The sequence below is a fragment of the Mustela nivalis genome (assembly GCF_964662115.1).
Source record: "Mustela nivalis genome assembly, chromosome: 9".
NCBI classification, from domain to species: Eukaryota; Metazoa; Chordata; class Mammalia; order Carnivora; family Mustelidae; genus Mustela; species Mustela nivalis.
In genome coordinates, this window is record NC_139028.1 from 64,081,362 (window position 1) to 64,098,996 (window position 17,635).

A 17,635-nucleotide genomic window follows, 5' to 3' on the forward strand; every position below is an offset into this window, starting at 1 on the left:
GGGGGGGAGAAGGGGCAAGGGGGGGCCCTTCTCCTAATCTCCCAGAGGGGAGATCGGAGATCGGGGCAGCCATCCGTCTGTCTGACTAGATGGTGAGTAGGAGGGAACACCCAGGAGCAAGTCAAGACTTGGTGGTCCTCATTGTCCAGGACACTGGGGAGAGTGGGGGCTCTGGGCAGAGGCTGAATCTTAAGACAGAGAGAGGCTGGTGACTATACCCAAATCCCCAGCTACAAGGGAGTGAAAGCGGTGGCATCTAATGGGGAGCAGGGGTGGAGCCTTGGGTTAGGAGCTGGGAGACCTAGGTTCTTACCTCTATTTTGTCCGTGCTAGCTGGGCCTTTGTTTCCCCATCTGTACAGTGCAGGTAGCATTAGCCTGAGGATCTCCGGTTCTGCTCTCTCTGTGAGGGGTATGTGGAAGGCCCAGCACTTGCCCAGTGCCCTAGGTAATGATTCCTCACATACCCATGATGAGGCTTGCTAAGCACCTTCTCCTTCTCATATAAGCTCCTGCCTTCCACACCCACTCTGATTCCGACTCTGTGCTGCCCCCATTCTGGGGCTTGGGACTCAGGAGCCAGACCTGGGCCGTGCTTTGGGAGCCCAAAGAAATACCTGGATCTACCTCCGGTGGAAGGGCCCTTTGATTGGAGTAGGGGGCTGCAAGGAGCCGAGCAGGGGGCATGCCTTGCCAACCTTTTCACTGTTTAATCTTTCATGAGAATTTTAACAACCATTGCAATGAGATGTTACCTTAACACTTTTGGTTGGAAACATATCATTTTTGGACGGTATATTCTCTCTACCTCCCCTCCCAGTTATATTTCTGACTATTTGGGGGTGAAACTGCCACACGTACAACTCTTTTCATTTCAATAATTCTCAGAGAGTAGGTATTTTTATTTTAGAAGAAGAAACAGGCTTAGAGGGGAATTGTCACCTGCCCTCGGTCACACAGTTAGGAAACAGTGTAGCTTGGATTTGAACTCAGGTCCACAGGCCCTTTGCACTGCCAGGCTATGGGAAGCAGGGGTGGCCAAGTTCTAGAACTCCTCTCCAGACTCCTCTCCAAGGTCCTTGTCCCAACCTGCCTGGGCTCACTCTTCTGTCCTTGAGCAGACAGGGTCCTTCTCTCTTGCTCAGGGGTGTTTGTCAGTCATGTTTCAGAGGCTATGATAAACCCCTGAGCTATAGATACCTAAATTTGGGGGGTCTGGGGGGCTTGCAAGGACAAATGAATGACGAGTAGAATAGGGAGTGATTGTGTCCATCCACTGGCTAGCTAGCTTGGCCTGAACCCAGAACCCAGGGTTGAGCCCAAGGCATGGCCATCGAAGCAGGGGTACCAGGCCACTTATTTCTTCTGACTCAAGACCAGGAAGATTCATTCTTGGTTAATCAATGGTTTCTGCCATCTGTACCTCCCTGAGTTTATGGTCTCTCTCAGACTGGCAGCTCTCCCATCAGTCTGCCCCTTACTGCTGTCACCCCACCATACCTCTTTTAGCCCAGACTGGGTGATGGGCATGAAAGGTTTATTGCTCTGGTACTTGCTGTCTGCTGAGATGTTGCTGGGGCCCTAAGAATGCAGGGCCCACCAAGCCACTGTTCCCATCTCTTTTCTTTAGATCCCAGAGGCGACAGCTCACAAAGTAGGCTCTGTGGATTCCTTCTTTGAGTCTCCCAGCCGCTTGACTGTGATGTCAGATAAAACCACTGAGGCCAGGGGAGGGACAGTGACCTGTCTAGAGTTGGGGTAGATAGAGAGGAGGTACACAGCAGAGAACCATAGGCTTGGTTTCCTGAGCTTCGAGCCATCCCCCTGCTGCCCACGCCCACATATTTAAAGAATTCGGGTTAGAAAGGGTGGGGTGATTATCTGACTATTACCCCCACATACTGGAGATTGAAGGTGATCACACCTCACGGGGACCTGCAACTCCTTTTACAGGATTTACTTTGCAGAATACCCCTTGAGGTCACCTGCCATCACAGCTCCCTGCTCACTCTCCTGCGCTTGTAAAATCAGGCCTGATTCACAAAGGGCTTAGAGCCCTAAGCTCTGTAGGAAGAAACACCTCTATCTGTGAACCCACTGTGACAACTCATCTTTCTCTAGCACCTTTAGGAAAAGCTATTCCATCCCAGCACTCCAGGATGGTGAGGATAAGAGGTTATACATTCTGATTCCTTCATTCTACGGACAGGAAACTAGGGCCCAGAGAGGATGGAGGCGCCAGAGCAGGGAAAGGAACTCTGGGGTGGGAGGAGGCTGAGATCTGGGTACTGAATAGGATGACTATGTACTTGCTCTGTGACCCTGGGCAAGTAAGCTGCCCATCCAGGTGAACTCCCATGGGCCCTCCCTGCCCGTTGGTGGTGAAGGGCCAGTCACTGGTGTGAGTGAATGCTCAGCCTTGGGCCATCTGCCATGCTCATTCTGGCCTGGCCTGGGAGAAGTTGAACTATTGGCCTCAGTTCACACAGAGTGGCTGGAGGCAGGGCTGGCACTAGGACCCAGGGGGGCAGATGGCAGCCTCCCTGGCTGGAAGGGACGGCTGGAGGAGTACTGGTGGAGGTAACCCCCCTCCGCCTTGGCTTTGGAGCTCTGGCCAGCTCTGCCTGGGGAGGAATAGGGGATGCTCTTGAGAGCCTAGTCTAGTCCATGGGAGGTGTGCAGGCAGGTGACTGGGTGCTTAGGACGGGTGGTGGTGGACAATGGCCAGAGTCCTGGGCTGGAGGGGCCCTGGTTAAAGCTCTCACTTTGGAGTAAGACTCAGAGATGTTACCCAAGTCTGGTCAGTCTGGGAACCTGGAGGCTAGTAGGTTCGATCAACTTCCTTCTGGGTTTGCGAACCTCACTGGGAACTGAGTTAGAAGTGTGTAGGCTTGGTGTGCCTCGTCGTTGGTGGGGGATGTAAGCTTCGGCATCTCGAGTTGCTTTTGACTGTGGCGGGGGTGTGCGCCCATGTTTGGGTCTCTGGAGTGTCGTGTGTGGGTGTCTCTGGGATGTCTGGGGACAGCGTGCCTGTGTGTAAGTAGGTTGTTGCAGGGGTGTATAACTGTGCGTATGGGAGGGGGGTGGAGAATGGGCTCCCAATTAACTTCCAGAATCGCTCTTCAAGCACCTCAGGACCCCTCCTCCCAGAGTCCATCCTGACTTGGCCCCTTCCTGCCCCGTGCCCAACCCCGGGTTGAGGACTAGTTCCCTCCAGGCCAAGTCCCTTCCCGGGGCGGGCGGGGGCGGGCGCTAGGACCCTGCGGGGCGGGGCGGGGCGGGGCTCCGAGCTCCGTCAGCTGTACCTCCGCAGCCTGGAAAATACCAAGCCCCGGGGAGCGGAGCCCGGGAGCCCCCGAGCGGAGCCCGGAGGGAGGGAGGAAGGGAGGGGGCGCGCGGGGCTGGGGGGGGCACGGGGCGGGGCGGGGCCGGGCGGCGGGACCCACTGCTCCTCCCCCGGAGCCCCCGCGCGGCCCCGGTCGCCCGGGCAGCGGCGGCGGCGGCGGAGGCGCTCGCACCCCCAGCCCCGGCGGGCCCCGGCGGAGCAGCGGGCACAGGTGAGCGTCCCGCTGGGCGCCGGCGCCGCTGCCGAGTTAGTTGAGCGGGTCCGGCCGGCGCTGCGCGGAGCGCCCGCCGGACCGTCCGTCGCCTCGGGTCCTGGCCTCCCCTGGGTTCCCGAAGAGGTCTCGCGGAACCCCCAGCACCCGATTCGCAGCCCCCACTCCGACTCCAGGGAGGTCTGGGGTTTCTCCTGGGGGTGGCCCCGTGACTGCCCGGTGCTGGTCCGCTCTCACTAGGGGGCCAGTTCCTGCTGGTCTGGAACTCTCCATCTGCCCAGGACCCCGGACAGCCCCACCCGCGCCCCCAGCGCACTGACTCCCGACCTCAAACCGGTCCTGCAGGTCCCAGGAAGGTGGCGTCAGCATCTGCAGCCGCGTCGACGTTGTCGGAGCCTCCGCGGAGGACCCAGGAGAGCTGGACTAGGATCAGGGCCCTGGGCCTCCCCATGGAGAAGTCCGCTGCCTCAACAGAGCCCCAAGGGCCTCGGCCAGTCCTGGGCCGCGATAGCGTCCAGGTGCCCGACGACCAGGACTTCCGCAGCTTCCGGTCGGAGTGTGAGGCCGAGGAGGGCTGGAATCTGACCTACAGCAAGGCCGGCGTGTCTGTGTGGGTGCAGGCTGTGGAGATGGATCGGACACTGCACAAGATCAAGGTAGGCTTGCCCTGCCCCACGTGCAGCCTCCAGGGCGCCCAGCCACCTCAGACAGGGAGTCTTCTGCTCCCCCGCAGGGCCACAGACACCTGGTTGTACACCTAGCCTCAGAAGGAGTCTCCCGCCAGGAGGAGGCACAGTTTGCTGGGCAAGGGCTCGTTACACAGAGGCCAACTGAGGCCGGAAGAGGGGGTGTGACTCACTCTGGCTTCACTCAGCCAGAGCCCAGTCTTCTTCATGCATTTGCCTGCTCCTGGGGAGGTGGGCTGCTGCCAGGCCTGTCTAGGGGAGTGGTCTCCCTCTGGGACCACTCTGCCCTGGCAAGACTTCATCGGGTCCCCAACTTGAGTTATCCCAGGTGGGAAGACTGAGCCCTTCTCTCCCTAATTCCTGGTTCTGTCTCCACTCTGCAGCTCTGGGTGCCAGGGACCTGATTTCCTTCCCGCCTGATGTGTTGGTCGTCCCTCTTCTTTCCCCTGCTGCACCCAGAGTCTTCTGCAGGGACTCAGGATCCTAGTTGGCAGATCCTGAGGTCAGGGCTTGGATGTCCGTGCTTCACACAGGGCTAGGCTCTTGGAGGAGGGGGCCAAGGGAGGCCAGCAGGTGCAAGGCAGATGCTGGTACATCAGCTCCCTCAGAGCCTACAACCCCACTCCACACATTCCTGTGACTTTCCTCCATGCAGAACAGGCTTGAGGTTTGGGACCCCATGAGCCCACCTCCCCTGCAGGATGAGATGGGGCAGAGGCTGGTGAAGACTGTAGTCTAGAGGCCTCAGTGGCTGCCTCCAACCTATCAGGCATTACTGTTATGCCACATTTCGAGGGGGACAGGTCTCCCTTCAATGGGCTCTTGGCGATAGGTTGTGCCCTTCACCTCCCTTGCCTTTCCCTTGCTCTCTGCTTTCTGCTGCCCTCCTCCTCAGTGCAGAGGAGTGCATTTCTTTTGGGGCAGGGGGGAAGGGCAGGGTATTCAGAGGGAACTTCTGCCCAGGACCTACTCTCAGACTTAACTGTGGCATCTTGACTTCATTCCAGGGTTGGAGATATCTGACCTTCCCTCTCTGACCCCATGCCTTTCTGCTTCCCTGCCACTCCAACCCCCCCACCGTGACTCTCTGTTTGGATCCCAGCTATCTGACTATCTCTTTCTCTCTGAGTGTCTGTGTGTGTGTGTCTCTCCATCTGGGACTCTGCCCAGGCCTGAGGGCCCTTGGGCTAGGGGTTCCTGGGGATCTGATCTATATCTGATGCTGAGGGGCAGGGGAGCAAAGGGCAGTTGATGTGTTCCAGCTTGCTGCTCTCTGAGGACAGGGACAGATCCTGTCTCTCTTTGTGTCCCTAGATAGAGCAGGGATGTTGGTTGAAAGAAGGACGGAAAGAAGGAAGGAACAAACTGAATGAAAGGTGAGCAAGGTTGTTGTGAGAAGAAGGTTCTTTTCCAGACTGTGACCTGGGGAAGGCTTAAGGCTCCCCAGAAGCAGAAGGTCTGAACTAAGTCCAGTATACTCCCACCCTCTGTGTCAATAGGGCCCAGTTGCTTCCTCCATCTGGTTTGGTTAATGAATAAACCCAGCCCAGTACTGGACTGGAGCTGGTGGGTCTTGGGGCCAGACTCCCACAAGAGACCCCTTGTGGTCAGATCAGACTTGTCAGGTGGCCTTCTTTGGGAGAGAAGGGGACTTGGAAAAACTGGGTGTTGTGGTACCCAGGCAGGACATGGATCTTCCGTCCCTCTCAGACTGAGCAGAGTTTGGAGGAGGCCAGAAGGCCCTTTGCCGTCCCTGTTTCATACTCCCTCCTCACTGGGGCGCAAGTGAGAACACTGAGGCCTGTGAAGAGGACAGGGGCCAGCCCAGGGTCACACAGCTAAGTCTTAGAAGAGCCAGGCTTGGAACCCAGCCTGGCTCTCTCTGTTCTGCTCCCCACAATGGAGATAGAGTTGGGGACAGGAGGTGAGCAGAGCTGGGGCCTAGGATGGAGGCTGGGGCGTTGGCTATGGGTATCCCACGGGGCCAGCCTCCACTCCTGATCCCCTCAGCATAGACCAGTGGAGCTCTGGTAGATGGGCAGAGGTCTCTGAGCTCCCCATCCTCAGGATTTTAGGAGTCCCAGTTTCCACGCAGTGAATCCCATTTCTGACAGGAGCTCCTGCCCTGAGCCAGGCAGGGACTGTCTCTCTCCACCTTTGAATTTACCCTCTGGCCAGTCCTGGGCAGGCTTATCTCCATCCTGCAAAGAAACTGAGGCCAAGAGTCACTTGCTTTAGGTCCCAGAGCGCCTGAGGTGGAAGTAGGACCCATGCCAGCCTGGCTCCAGAGCACCTGGCCCTGTCTGATTGGCTCACTCTGTTAGTCAACATTACAGCATTTGACCCCGTCAATAACTCTTTGAAGTACTGCGGTGTTTTCATAATCCCATTCCTGTTTGATAAATGAGAAAGCTGGAGGCCCCGAGAGGGGAGGTGGCCTGCCAAGGTCACATAGCAGGTCTGCAGCCAGAGTCCCAGGGCTGATAGGGTCACTCCGGGGGGCTGGGCCTCACCCACAGCTGTTTGTTGATCTTTGGCCCCTTACGCCATCCTGCCGCAGCCTGTTGGGAGCCATCCCCCTGAGCTGGGAAAGCCTGGACATGCCTTGTTCTCGTGATCCCAGAGTGGGGGGCGGGGGTCCTGCCTATCTGTCTACCTGATTGATCTCCTCTTGTGTCTCTTCCTCTAGACTTATCTTCTCCCTGTTCCTGTATCCAGAGGTCCCTGAGAGCCACTGTGGCTTTGGGACCAGCATTCAGAGCCAAGACAAAGGGAAGGGGCTGTTGGAGGCCACCTCCACCTTTGCCCTCCCTCCTGGCCTCCAGCCTGGCCTGGCCTGGGGGTTGCACTGTGCCTTGGGCCCTGGTGAGGAGGCAGACACCACCTCCCGAGAGGGCAGGCCTTGTCCCACAGGCAGATGCTGAACACGGATCCTGGGTCTAAGGCAGAAGGCAAACTGGAACCCAGACCTAGGTCTCTTGATGCCCAGGCCGGTATCTGTGTGTATGAGGAATGCAAAACTCAGGGGTCTGCTGGTCATTTAAACAGGATCAGCTCAGGTCCGGTCCTGGTGGTGGTGTCCTCAGTGTATGACCATAGGTGGGTCCCTGCCCTTTTCTGGGCTGTTTGTCCTTCTGTGCCGGCTCTAAGAACACCTGTGCTGGGGCCAGGGGAGAAAGGAGTGAGGGGACAGAGAGCAGGCGGCGATGTGGCCTGCCAAGCTGTGCCCTTGCTGCTCCTGTGCTCAGGCTCTCTGCTGCTGCAGCCGGCCTAGCCTTGTGCTTGGCCAGCCTTGTGAGATGTGGAGGAGACCTGGCCCTGTCCTCAGAAGTTTCCAGAACCCGGTGAAGAGAGGAATGACAATGGCAGGTGACCCCTGCCTACTGCATGGGCAGATGTCCACAGGTGGACCACAGAGGCAGGAGTGGGCCCAATGATCGGGGGGGCCTTGAGGGACTTTGCTGGCTGCAGCAGGGGTGGGATGTCTCCTGGGAAAGTGTGCCTGAGAACCTGAGGTTCCTCTTGCTACAGGAAGTTGGGCAGTGGGGACCTGTCTTCTCTGACTTCCTTTCCAAAGGCTCCTCCCCTTCTGCTCTGGGGAGAGCTCCACAGCCCCTCCCTTTTTGACCTCTCTGTCCCCCGGCTCCCATATCACTCCCACCCCAGGTTTTAAACTTTCAAGTCTGTTCCCTCTTAAGTGCCTCAGTAGCTCCTCTGTGAAATGTGGGATTATTTGATGGATCCCCAAGGATCCCCTTCTCACTCTTCTTATTTTTATTTTATTTATTTATTTATTTATTTATTTATTTATGGCCCTTCTCACTCTTAACAGTTTTACCACTCTTTTTTTTTTTTAAAAGATTTTATTTATTTATTTGACAGAGAGAAATCACAAGTAGATGAAGAGGCAGGCAGAGAGAGAGGAAGGGAAGCAGGCTCCCTGCTGAGCAGAGAGCCCGATGCGGGACTCGATCCCAGGACCCTGAGATCATGACCTGAGCCGAAGGCAGCGGCTTAACCCACTGAGCCACCCAGGCGCCCCCAGTTTTACCACTCTTAACAGACTCCCCAGGGTCATGGGGAATGTGGGGGCACGAACAGATGTTTTCCTTATGGCTTCCCACTGAGTCTTCACAGCTGTCTTGTGGTAACACCATTGAACGGATGTGGAAACTGAGGCTCAGAGCAGGAATTCACTTGTGCGAGGCCAAACAGCTAGAGTTGGCTGAGGCAGGATCAGAATGCAGGCCCTTGGGTCTCTGAAGCTGAGATCTCTCTGTTCCCTTGGGCTTGCTTATAAACACCATTGGGCCCTTTTGTGTTTAGAACCCCATGGGTCCCAACATACCCTTCTCTCCTTCCTGGGTCTCCCTGTGCAGTGTTGTTTTGGGAGGACACCCTGGAGGGGACCCAGCTGACCAAGAGCCCAGTCCTCAGTGGGACCTTGGAGGTCACTTCACTTTTCCAAGTCAGTGTTCTCTGTGGAGGCAAGAGTGTGAGCAAATCTGGTTTTAGGGCCTTGGATTCAGTGAGTTCAGATTCAGGCTGGAACTCTGTGCATCTGGGGCTCAGTTTCCCCATCTCTACAGGAAGCTGCTGGGCAGGTGGTTTGTAGAGGTTGTTTGGGCCTTAGACCATGCTAGAGGGGTCTGTACTACTGGGCACAGAGTAAGGAAGGTGAGCTAAGGCCTTGCCACTCTGTGCCATCAGAGAGCTCTCTAGATGGGGTGCCTGGATCCAGGGTTCAGTCCTGAAGACTGTCCCAGCTGACTCTACCTCTGACTTGGCATGGAGGCAACTGGGGGCAGTGGCTCAGAGCTGAGGCCTATTTACTTCACCAAACAGGCTCCCAGAGAGCATGCCTCCAGACAGTCAGGGTCAGGACCTTCCGGTGAGAGGGGGCTGGAAACTTGAGGGAGGTCTTTCTGGAGGAGGTCCCTGGGCAAGGCTGAGGCTGTAGAGGAGAAAGCACATGGTCCGGAGGCCCAACCACATGGCCTTGAGCATGCTGCTGCTGCCACCTTGGCTTTAACTTCCTCATTCCACAGACGTGGATAGTGGGGCCTCTCTGAGGGCATCTCATCCATTCACTCCGTCAGTGAACACTCACTGATAGCCTCTCTGCCTGGCCCTGTATGAGAGGTAAGGGACAGAGAGGGGACTCCAGCCCATGCCTGGTTCTCAAGGAGCTCCCTTGTGCATGGATGGACACTTGTTACAGGAGCTGTGGAGATCTGGAGGGGGGCCCTGAACCAGCCTTGGGGCCTGGGGAAGTCTTTCTGGAATGCTCAGGTGATACATCTGGAATTGGGTGGAGAATTGAGATGTACATGTTTGATAGCCTTGGGAGCATTCCGGACAGGGGAGCCGCTGCAGGAGGCCTGGAGGTGGGACCTAGAGCAGTGTATCAGGAGACTGGCAGGGGGCTTAGGATAGAGCTGGGGATGCAGGGGGTTAGAGGTGAGTAGAGAGCTGGACCAAGGCCCTACGATGTGGGTCCTGCAGGTCCTGGGTGTCAGGATGCCAGGGGACGGTTTTCAAGAAGGCAGGTAGGAGGAGGAGGAGGAATCTGTATTTGTCTGGACAGAGATGCCACGGTCTATGCTAAAGCAGGGGCTGTGGGGAATGCCTCCAGGGCTGGCGACTGCATCCAGCGAGACGGAGGAGCTAGGATGGATGGAAGCTGGCGGTTTTAGCATGACCCTTTGCAATGTGCAGGCTGGGCTGTGCAGGCTGGGCTGTGAGAGGGTGTGGTTGTATAGCCCCCCGATGCCTGCCTTGGGGGCAAGAACCTCGTGAGTGTGAGTGGGGTGAAGGTGGGTTCCTCTAGTCAGTGTCCCCCTGGGGCCAGAAGAGCCCTCAGCCCACAGGCTGGCTCTGTACATCTACGCCCAGCTCCCCAGGCTCTGGCTTTTAAACTTTAACGAGCCCCAGCTCAGTTTCCAGCCGAGAGTCTTTAAAGTTTCAGGAGATGAGAGAAAGGAGGGAGTCCTGGAGACAGATGGGTTTTCTTTCTTCTCCTGCGTCTCCACGCCTGGCGGGGCCACCTGGAGCCAGGGCCATGGGCGCCACGACTCCAGAAGCCTGGCAGTTTTCCATGAGTTGGGACCTTCGGTTGGGCCACTCCAGCCTGTTCTTGAGGGACCAGCAGCCACACGCTGGGCAACCAGGTTGCCGTCATGATAGACAGGCTAGAAACCTCATTCCAGCCCCGACCCTTTACCTTTGCTCCTGACTGGGTGGAAGAACCTGCTCCATCAACAGGCAGAAGAATGGCTGTTCAGACCAGGTGTCAGGCTATTCCTCTTGATGCCTCACTTTATTCCTTCTGGTATGCTGGGGCTGGCCTCAGTGCTCTGGGGCCCCTGGACCTTTAGAAACATAGACAGTGAAGGAACGTGGCAGGCCTAGGACTTAGTGGTGGGTCCCATGCCAAATCCAAGCTCCTCTCACCTGTCATGAGAGAGCCTGGGGCAGGTGACATAGCACCTGGAGCTCCTCCCTGGGGCTTTAGCCTACCATTTGCCCCTCTGCCTCTCAGCCTGGGGTCCTGGAAGACTTGCTACCTCTGTTGTCTCTAGAGTCATGTCCTGGGGCAGATGAGCAATGCCTGCACATGTTCACTGCCCCACCCTACCCCGCAGCACATGTGCACACACATACATGCATGCGCACACATACACACACATGGGAAGTGGGATGAATACTGTGGTCCTGGGCCACTGAAATCATGTCCTTTGGGTTTCATGCCACAACTTGCACCTGTCCTTGGTTTCTTGAGATCCCCTCTACCATCTCCTGGACACCCCATCCCTATCTTTGGTTCCCCAGATTGTTTGTGACCTGATTCTGGACCAAAGAAGTGAGAAGTCTTTTTTTTTTTTTTTTTTTTAAGATTTTATTTATTTATTTGACGGAGAGAGAGAGATCACAGGTAGGCAGAGCAGCAGGCAGAGAGAGAAGGGGAAGCAGGCTCCCCGCTGGGCAGAGAGCCCCATGTGGGGCTGGATCCCAGGACCCTGAGATCATGACCTGAGCCGAAGGCAGAGGCTTAACCCACTGAGCCACCCAGGTGCCCCCTTTTTTTTTTTTTTAAAGATTTTATCTATTTGACAGAGGGAGTGTGAGAGAGCCCAAGCAGGGTGAGCAGCAGTGGGGAGGGAGAAACAGACTCCCCGCTGAGCAGGGAGTCCAACATGGGGCTCTATCCCAGGACCCTGAGATCATGACCTGAGCCCACGACAGATAAGTGCCTGAGGCACCCAGGTGTCCCAGAAGTGATGTCTTAAGGCAGAGGCCTGACAACCAGAGTGAATGGAGTTCCCAGGTGTGTCTTCCACATTCATTCATTCAACACATTTTTATTGAGCATATACTGTATGCCAAGTATTGTGTTATATCTAGGAATTTAGTGGTAAATCATACAGCTCAGACCCTGCTGTTATGGGCTTACATTCTGAGGCGGAGACCAGAGAAAACAGAAGCAAACCGATAATTAAATAAGATGCCAGATGGTGGTTGTGTGTCATGAGGACAGGGTGATGTGATAGGGCTTGTCTGGCCTTCTCCATGTGCATCTTTTGTGTGGGGAGCTGGATTGCGGGCAATTGTGTGTGTGATATGAACCTCCTCCCAGGTGCCCCCGTGCCAGCTCTGACGAGGGTCAGTAAATTGTATTGTGTGTGTGTGTGTGTGTGTGTATGTACACAAGCGCATACACGCGCCCGTGCCGGTGTCTGAGGCTGTGTGTATGTGCCTCTGAGTGTGGGATTGTGTGTTTCTGTGTCTGGCGTTACTGTGTGTGTGAGTCACGCCCCCTCACTGCAGCAGAGTTGTCTCTGATCCAATTATGTCTCCTCAGCTGTCTCCTGGCGGCTCTGGCCTGGGGCTCAGGGTTGGCTCTACCACAGCTCTGCCCTCCCTGCCTCCATCTAGCCTCCTGGCCTGGTCCTTGGGCCTACCTCTGGCTCTCAGAGTCTCCTCTTGGGGTGTGTTTCCTGTCCCCATGTCCGAGGGTTACCACCTCTTCCTTTATGTCTCTACTTGTACCTTTCCGTCCATGTTTTTTTCTGTCCCTGTTTTTCAGTCAACAAACCTCTTCTCATGCCTCCCACCCACTCTGCCCCACCTCAGCCAGTGTGCAGGTGCTGGAGACCTGAAGATGGGTCAGACCCAAGCCCTACCCCTGAGGCCTAGCGGGGAGATGGATGGTGACAGGGACAGCCCTCCAAGAGAACTCTGGTGGGGACCCCAAGGCAGACAGCATGGTGGTGGCGGGGGCTGTCTGGGCAGGGCCTTGGGAGCCTGGCAGAAGCCAGGCTGCAAACTGAGCAGTTCTCCACGAATCCCTCAGTGCCAAGGGCTCCCAGAGGCAGGAGTACAGACAGAGTGAGAAGGAGCGGAGGCGGAGCCAGAGAGGAGGAGGACATTTTGGAGTTGGGATCTGGGCCCGAAGGCAGAGAGAGACAGCAGGGACTTTGAAGCCTATGCCACCCTCAGTTCTGGCTTTTAGAAAGTTCCCTTGGGCAGGGCAAGCCCTGGCCTGAGAGCCAGGAAACCAGGGACAAGGATGCGGCTGCAGTGGTTCAAGGGAGGATGGGGATGCCTGCCTCGGATTGGTGAGCAGGAGGTGTTGGAAGGTGGTGGCTGAGTGGAACTCCGATTGGAGTGAGGAATGAGTCCAGAACTGTGCCGGGGTTCCAGGTGCCAGAGGAGAGGGGAGGGCAGTGGGCATTGGGGTAGATAATATGGCAGCACTGGACAGGGTGAGTGCATGCTCGGGTGTGATGCCCAGGAGGCCATGGAAGATGAAGTCTGGAGCTTACTAGAGAGAGTGCTTTGGGGCATCAGGCCTCTGGTAGTCCCTGAAGCCCTAGAAGGTGCTTCTCCAATATGTCTTTGTCTTTGTGTCTGTGTGTTAGCCCTGGCCCTTGTCTTGTTTCTCGAGTCACCCCTTTTCTTTCCCTCTCCTCCAGGCCCACCCACTGTCCGCCTCTCCCAGCTCTCCTGCCCTCAACTCCACCTCTGTCCACCTCTCCTACCTCCTCCAGGGCTGGAGCACAGCAGCAGGAGTTCCAGGCCAGGAGGTCAACTTGTGTGATGTTCACACCCGATGCTGCTTGCTGCTGCAGAGCTGGGGCCTGCTGGTCTAGAGCCTGAGGGGTGTGCTGGGGTCCATGGAGGGTGCTGGAGACTGGGACAGGGTGGGGTGCTGGAGCAAGGAGGCAGAGCCGGTGTAAGCGTCTCAGCCCTGGACTGAGAGCAGCACAGGGCCCCATGCGGTCTGCCGGAGCAGACTCAGGAGGCAACTGGGTCTCATACTGGGGTCTGGGTGGGTTCCTTCCCTTCACTGTTTTGGGCCACCATTTACAAATGGGCATAATCTCCCTCCTCCCAGGTAATTGAGAGGATGGAATTAAGTTAATTTGTAAAGCTCTTAGCACAGAGCCTGGCACGTTGTTAACATTTGCTGAACGGATGAATGAATGAACAGTCTGAGGTTCTCAAGGGACGGCTCTGTTTTCTCCCGCCTCCTTCCTTGTTCGCTCAGGTTACCTGATGGAACTGCTTGAGCCCTCCCCTCCTCCCCTTCCTCCAGCCAGTCCAGGTCTTTGCCAGGCCCAGACTCACACTGGCACCTCTGCCCCGAGCTCCTCCCCCTCGTTTTCATCTGAGTGCCTTCTGTTCTTCGCTTTATCCTGTAGGACTCCACTGAGTGCTCAGCCTTGTAGCTGCAGACTGGCTTCCCTCTTGGCTCTCATTGCCTGGTGCAGCCTGAGGACATAGACCCCCCCCCCCGCCCCACCCTTCCACTCCCAGCATGAGCAGGTGATAGGGAGCATTTCCAGGCTGACTGGGCTTAAGCCTGGGCAGCCTCAGGCCCCAGCTCAGCTCCGCCCAGACTTCCAGGTCCAGGGAATGAGGACCTCTGGATTCTGGACAACACTCTCAACGCAGGGGGGACAATTATAGTTTCAATGCCTTGTATAAACTGTTATACCAAGAATCCAAAAATGAAAAATCACCCAAAGCCTCAATTCCTGTGTAAAACATTTCTTTGTTCTCTCCCAACTCTCATTCGATGGTGTAGACAATTTATACATGGTTTAGCCCTTGGCACAGGTACAGATTTGTATCTTCTTTCGTTCATTTAACATTACATCAGTAAAAGTTTCTTATATTGCTACAGAATTATTAATTCCCGAACCTTTCCCTCAGCTGCTCCCTGCCTGTCCTAGTCTAGGTTCCAAGGATTCAGAGCCAACCTCGCCCTGGGGAGCCCCCAGTTCTTAGTAGCTGGGCAGTCGTCATTGGTGATGTGTCTTAACCCAAACTGGCCCAGCTGTGGATGCTGTTCCAGGTCGCTCTCCATATATTTTGCTAATGATAAATGCAATAATATAGGCATTAATATTGTAACAGCTTTTTGGTATGTTTTTTCCTGAGTATAAATTTCTGGTCCTGGGATTCCAGGAACTGAGTTGAAAGACATTTTTCTTTTTTTTCCTTTTCTTTTCTTAAAGATTTCATTTATTTATTTGACAGAGAGACTGAGAGGGAGAGAGCACAAGCAGGGGGCACGGCAGGCAGAGGGAGAGGGAGAAGCAAGCTGCCCGGGATCATGACTTGAGCCAAAGGCAAGACACTTAACCGACTGAGCCACCCAGGTGCCCCTGAAAGACATTTTTATGATTTTAAAAATATTTGCCAAATTGGTTTTCAGAATAGTGGAGTCAATTTTTGCTGTCACTAACGATTATAACAATTTTACCACATCCTCACAAGCTGTGGGTATTTTCTATATTTTTGTTAATTTTCCTAAATGTAAATTGGGACCTCGGTACAATTTAAATTTATTTTATCGGAACTATGAAAGATCTTTCAGCAAGTCCCAGAAGGAGTTTTCCCTGAAGCCTGTCTCTGACCTCCCACCCCCACCCCACACACTGCATTTCATGCAAGGGTAATAGCAGAAGGAATCATCAGCCTCAAGTGCCATAGAGAATTCTACCAGAATCCAGGAGGTTTTCACAACAACTTTTCCTTCTGATTCCACAGAAGCACTAAGGACCACCGGCCATGGCTCAGAGCTGCACTCTGAAAGTCAGAGGAAGCCTACACGGGCACAACCTCTCGTTGTTTCATCTGTTCATCCCTTCCATTCAGAAACAGTTCTTGACTAAACCATGCCAGATACAGGGGAGGCCAAGATGAACAAGGGGCCATAGCGCCGGGGCAAGTCAGTGCACTGCAGTGTGTTGATGGAGGGAGGCCTGTGGGGTGGAGGAGACAGGAAGGAGGGCCCCAGGCCAACCTGAAGGATTTAAGGACTAGGAGGGCTGCAGCCAGGCTGAAGTTCAGAAACAAAATAGGGAAGGAGCCTGGGAAGGAAAGCCCTGGGAAAGCAGGACTGATCAGACCTCTCTCTTCCCACACCCCACTGCCCACTTTCTCTGAGTCTGTGTCAGTGCCCTTGAGCTCTTCTTGAGATTTGGTAGGGGGCCTTAGAGGAAGGGCTTAGAAGTCTCCATTCTGGGAGCCCCAGAAACCTAGAGGCAAGGGCAAGTTCTCCATCAGTTCAGCTTGATGCGGGCCTCTTGGGGCCTTTGGGACAGACAGTGGGGGTCCTGGGAGGGGACCCAGAGTAGAGAGGGTCGAGGGGCTGCTGAAGGGGAGCCTCTCATAGGCCATGTGCCCCAGGTCAGTCTGCATTTCTCAGCACCCGGGCTGACATGGAGTCTGTGCTGCCTGGCCGTGAGGGGGGAGCTGTTGCATTTGTGTAGGGCCCTTCCCTGGTGGAAGAGGCCCACCCACCCCACTCTCTGTTCGTCCACCCTGTGGAGGGATCTAGGGCATTTTTGTGTTTTTAAACTTTGTTTCCTGGCCCTGCATGTCCTGCCCTTTGGGGATTAACAAGAAGGTGCTCCTGTTGGCAGGGCCTGAGAAGTCGGGGAAACTGCCGGGGCTTGGGGCTGGAGGAAGGGCACCTGCTGCCCGGGCTTTATGTACAAGACTCCTTTAATCCTCGCAGCTCCTCTCTGAGGGGAGGATTATCTCTGTTTGACAGATGAAGATAACGGGGACTCAGAGCTGAAGTCCTTTGCCCAAGCCAAGGCCAGAAAGGATCTGCTGAGTCAGCTGTGAGCCGTGGGGCCTGGCTGGGTCTGGCTGGGCATCACGATGGCCGGAACCTCCCCAGGGGTCTTCCAGGTGCAGAGCTCCAGGGCTAAGTTTTGGAAGGGCTCTGTGTTTGAGCCGAGTGAGGTCCAAGGATGCAGTGAAGAATTTTGTTCCAAGGAAGAATATATGGGCCTTGCCTTCCTGGGCAGCAAGCCATCTGAATCCAGTGAGTTCTGCATAATAACCATCAGTTAGTTAAGTCTCCAGCTCCTGCGTGGTGTTTGGGCTGGACCAGTCCTTCCCCCTGAGGAAGGTAGCAGAAAGTCTTGACACTTTGGGGTCAGGCACAAGCAGGTGCTGGTTCCCTGCTTCACCACTGTTAGCCTTGAGGTCAATCCTTATAACTCTCTGGGCCTCAGTTTTTGCATCTGTAAGATGGGGATGATGATACGCACTGTGGGGCTGGGAGGCTCAGAGACAGTGTTAGTGTAGAGGTCGCAGCTTGGTGACCTTCACAACTGGCAGAGGCACTTTGACTTAAATGTCAGTTCCTGTGGGGTCCATGGGCCAGGAGCTGTTGTCTCCTTTGTGATGATGAATTAGGTAGTGATTTTGAGCCCTTAATATATGATAATGGTTATTGAGGTTGTGGCTATGGTTCAGGGCTATGAGTGATTTGATACTGAGTGACCCACCCACAGGCAGGAACACTTCCCTTTAATTTGAATATGGTTCTGTTAGGAACGGATGATTTGCATAACAGTTATTCCTTTTACAACACTGTCTACTACAATGCAGCGTGCTGAGCAGTCAACACGGCCTGTGGGATGGTAAGAGCCCACATAGACCCCCTACCTTCTCTGGGCCGCACGTTCCCCAGTGGTCACTGAAGAGTGGTGGAGAAGAGCTCATCGCCCGGGTCTGTAGCTAGGACTTTGGGATAATATGTGTGCCCCACATATCCCACAGGCAAGGATACGGGAGACCTGCTGTGTGAGGTCTGAGGATAAAGGCCAAACTTGGATCCACCTCCCCGTCAGTTTGCATGTTACGGCCCTGACCTTTGGCCCTCAAGGCCCTATGGCAGCCCCATGGAGGTGACCTGACTTCTTTTCCCCTGTCTGGGGTCAGCTATCTCCCTGGGTCTTGGGAGAAACTGCAACCCCTCTCCCTACCACTTCCCTCCCTCCCATGGAGATTCTTTCTTCTCTAGGAAGCTGAGCCCTGGGAAGGCCTCCAGAGAAGCACAGGGCAAGAGTTGAGAGAGAGGGAG

At 55.3% G+C, this 17,635-nt stretch overlaps 1 protein-coding gene across 2 annotated transcripts in view; it reads left to right on the forward strand.

Annotated features, from left to right (window-relative positions):
* The first annotated feature begins 13 nt into the window (after positions 1-13).
* Positions 14-17,635, forward strand: part of STARD10 (StAR related lipid transfer domain containing 10) — a 28,112-nt gene continuing 10,490 nt past the window's right edge. The window contains exons 1-2 of one of the 2 annotated variants that reach the window (XM_082749776.1): positions 14-92; positions 3,902-4,212. In XM_082749776.1, the coding sequence (XP_082605902.1) occupies positions 4,006-4,212 (207 nt within the window). In that variant the 5' untranslated portion in view covers positions 14-92; positions 3,902-4,005. Of the gene's footprint in view, positions 93-3,389; positions 3,557-3,901; positions 4,213-17,635 lie in introns of those variants that run through there. The other variant, XM_082749775.1, reaches the window with a different exon arrangement.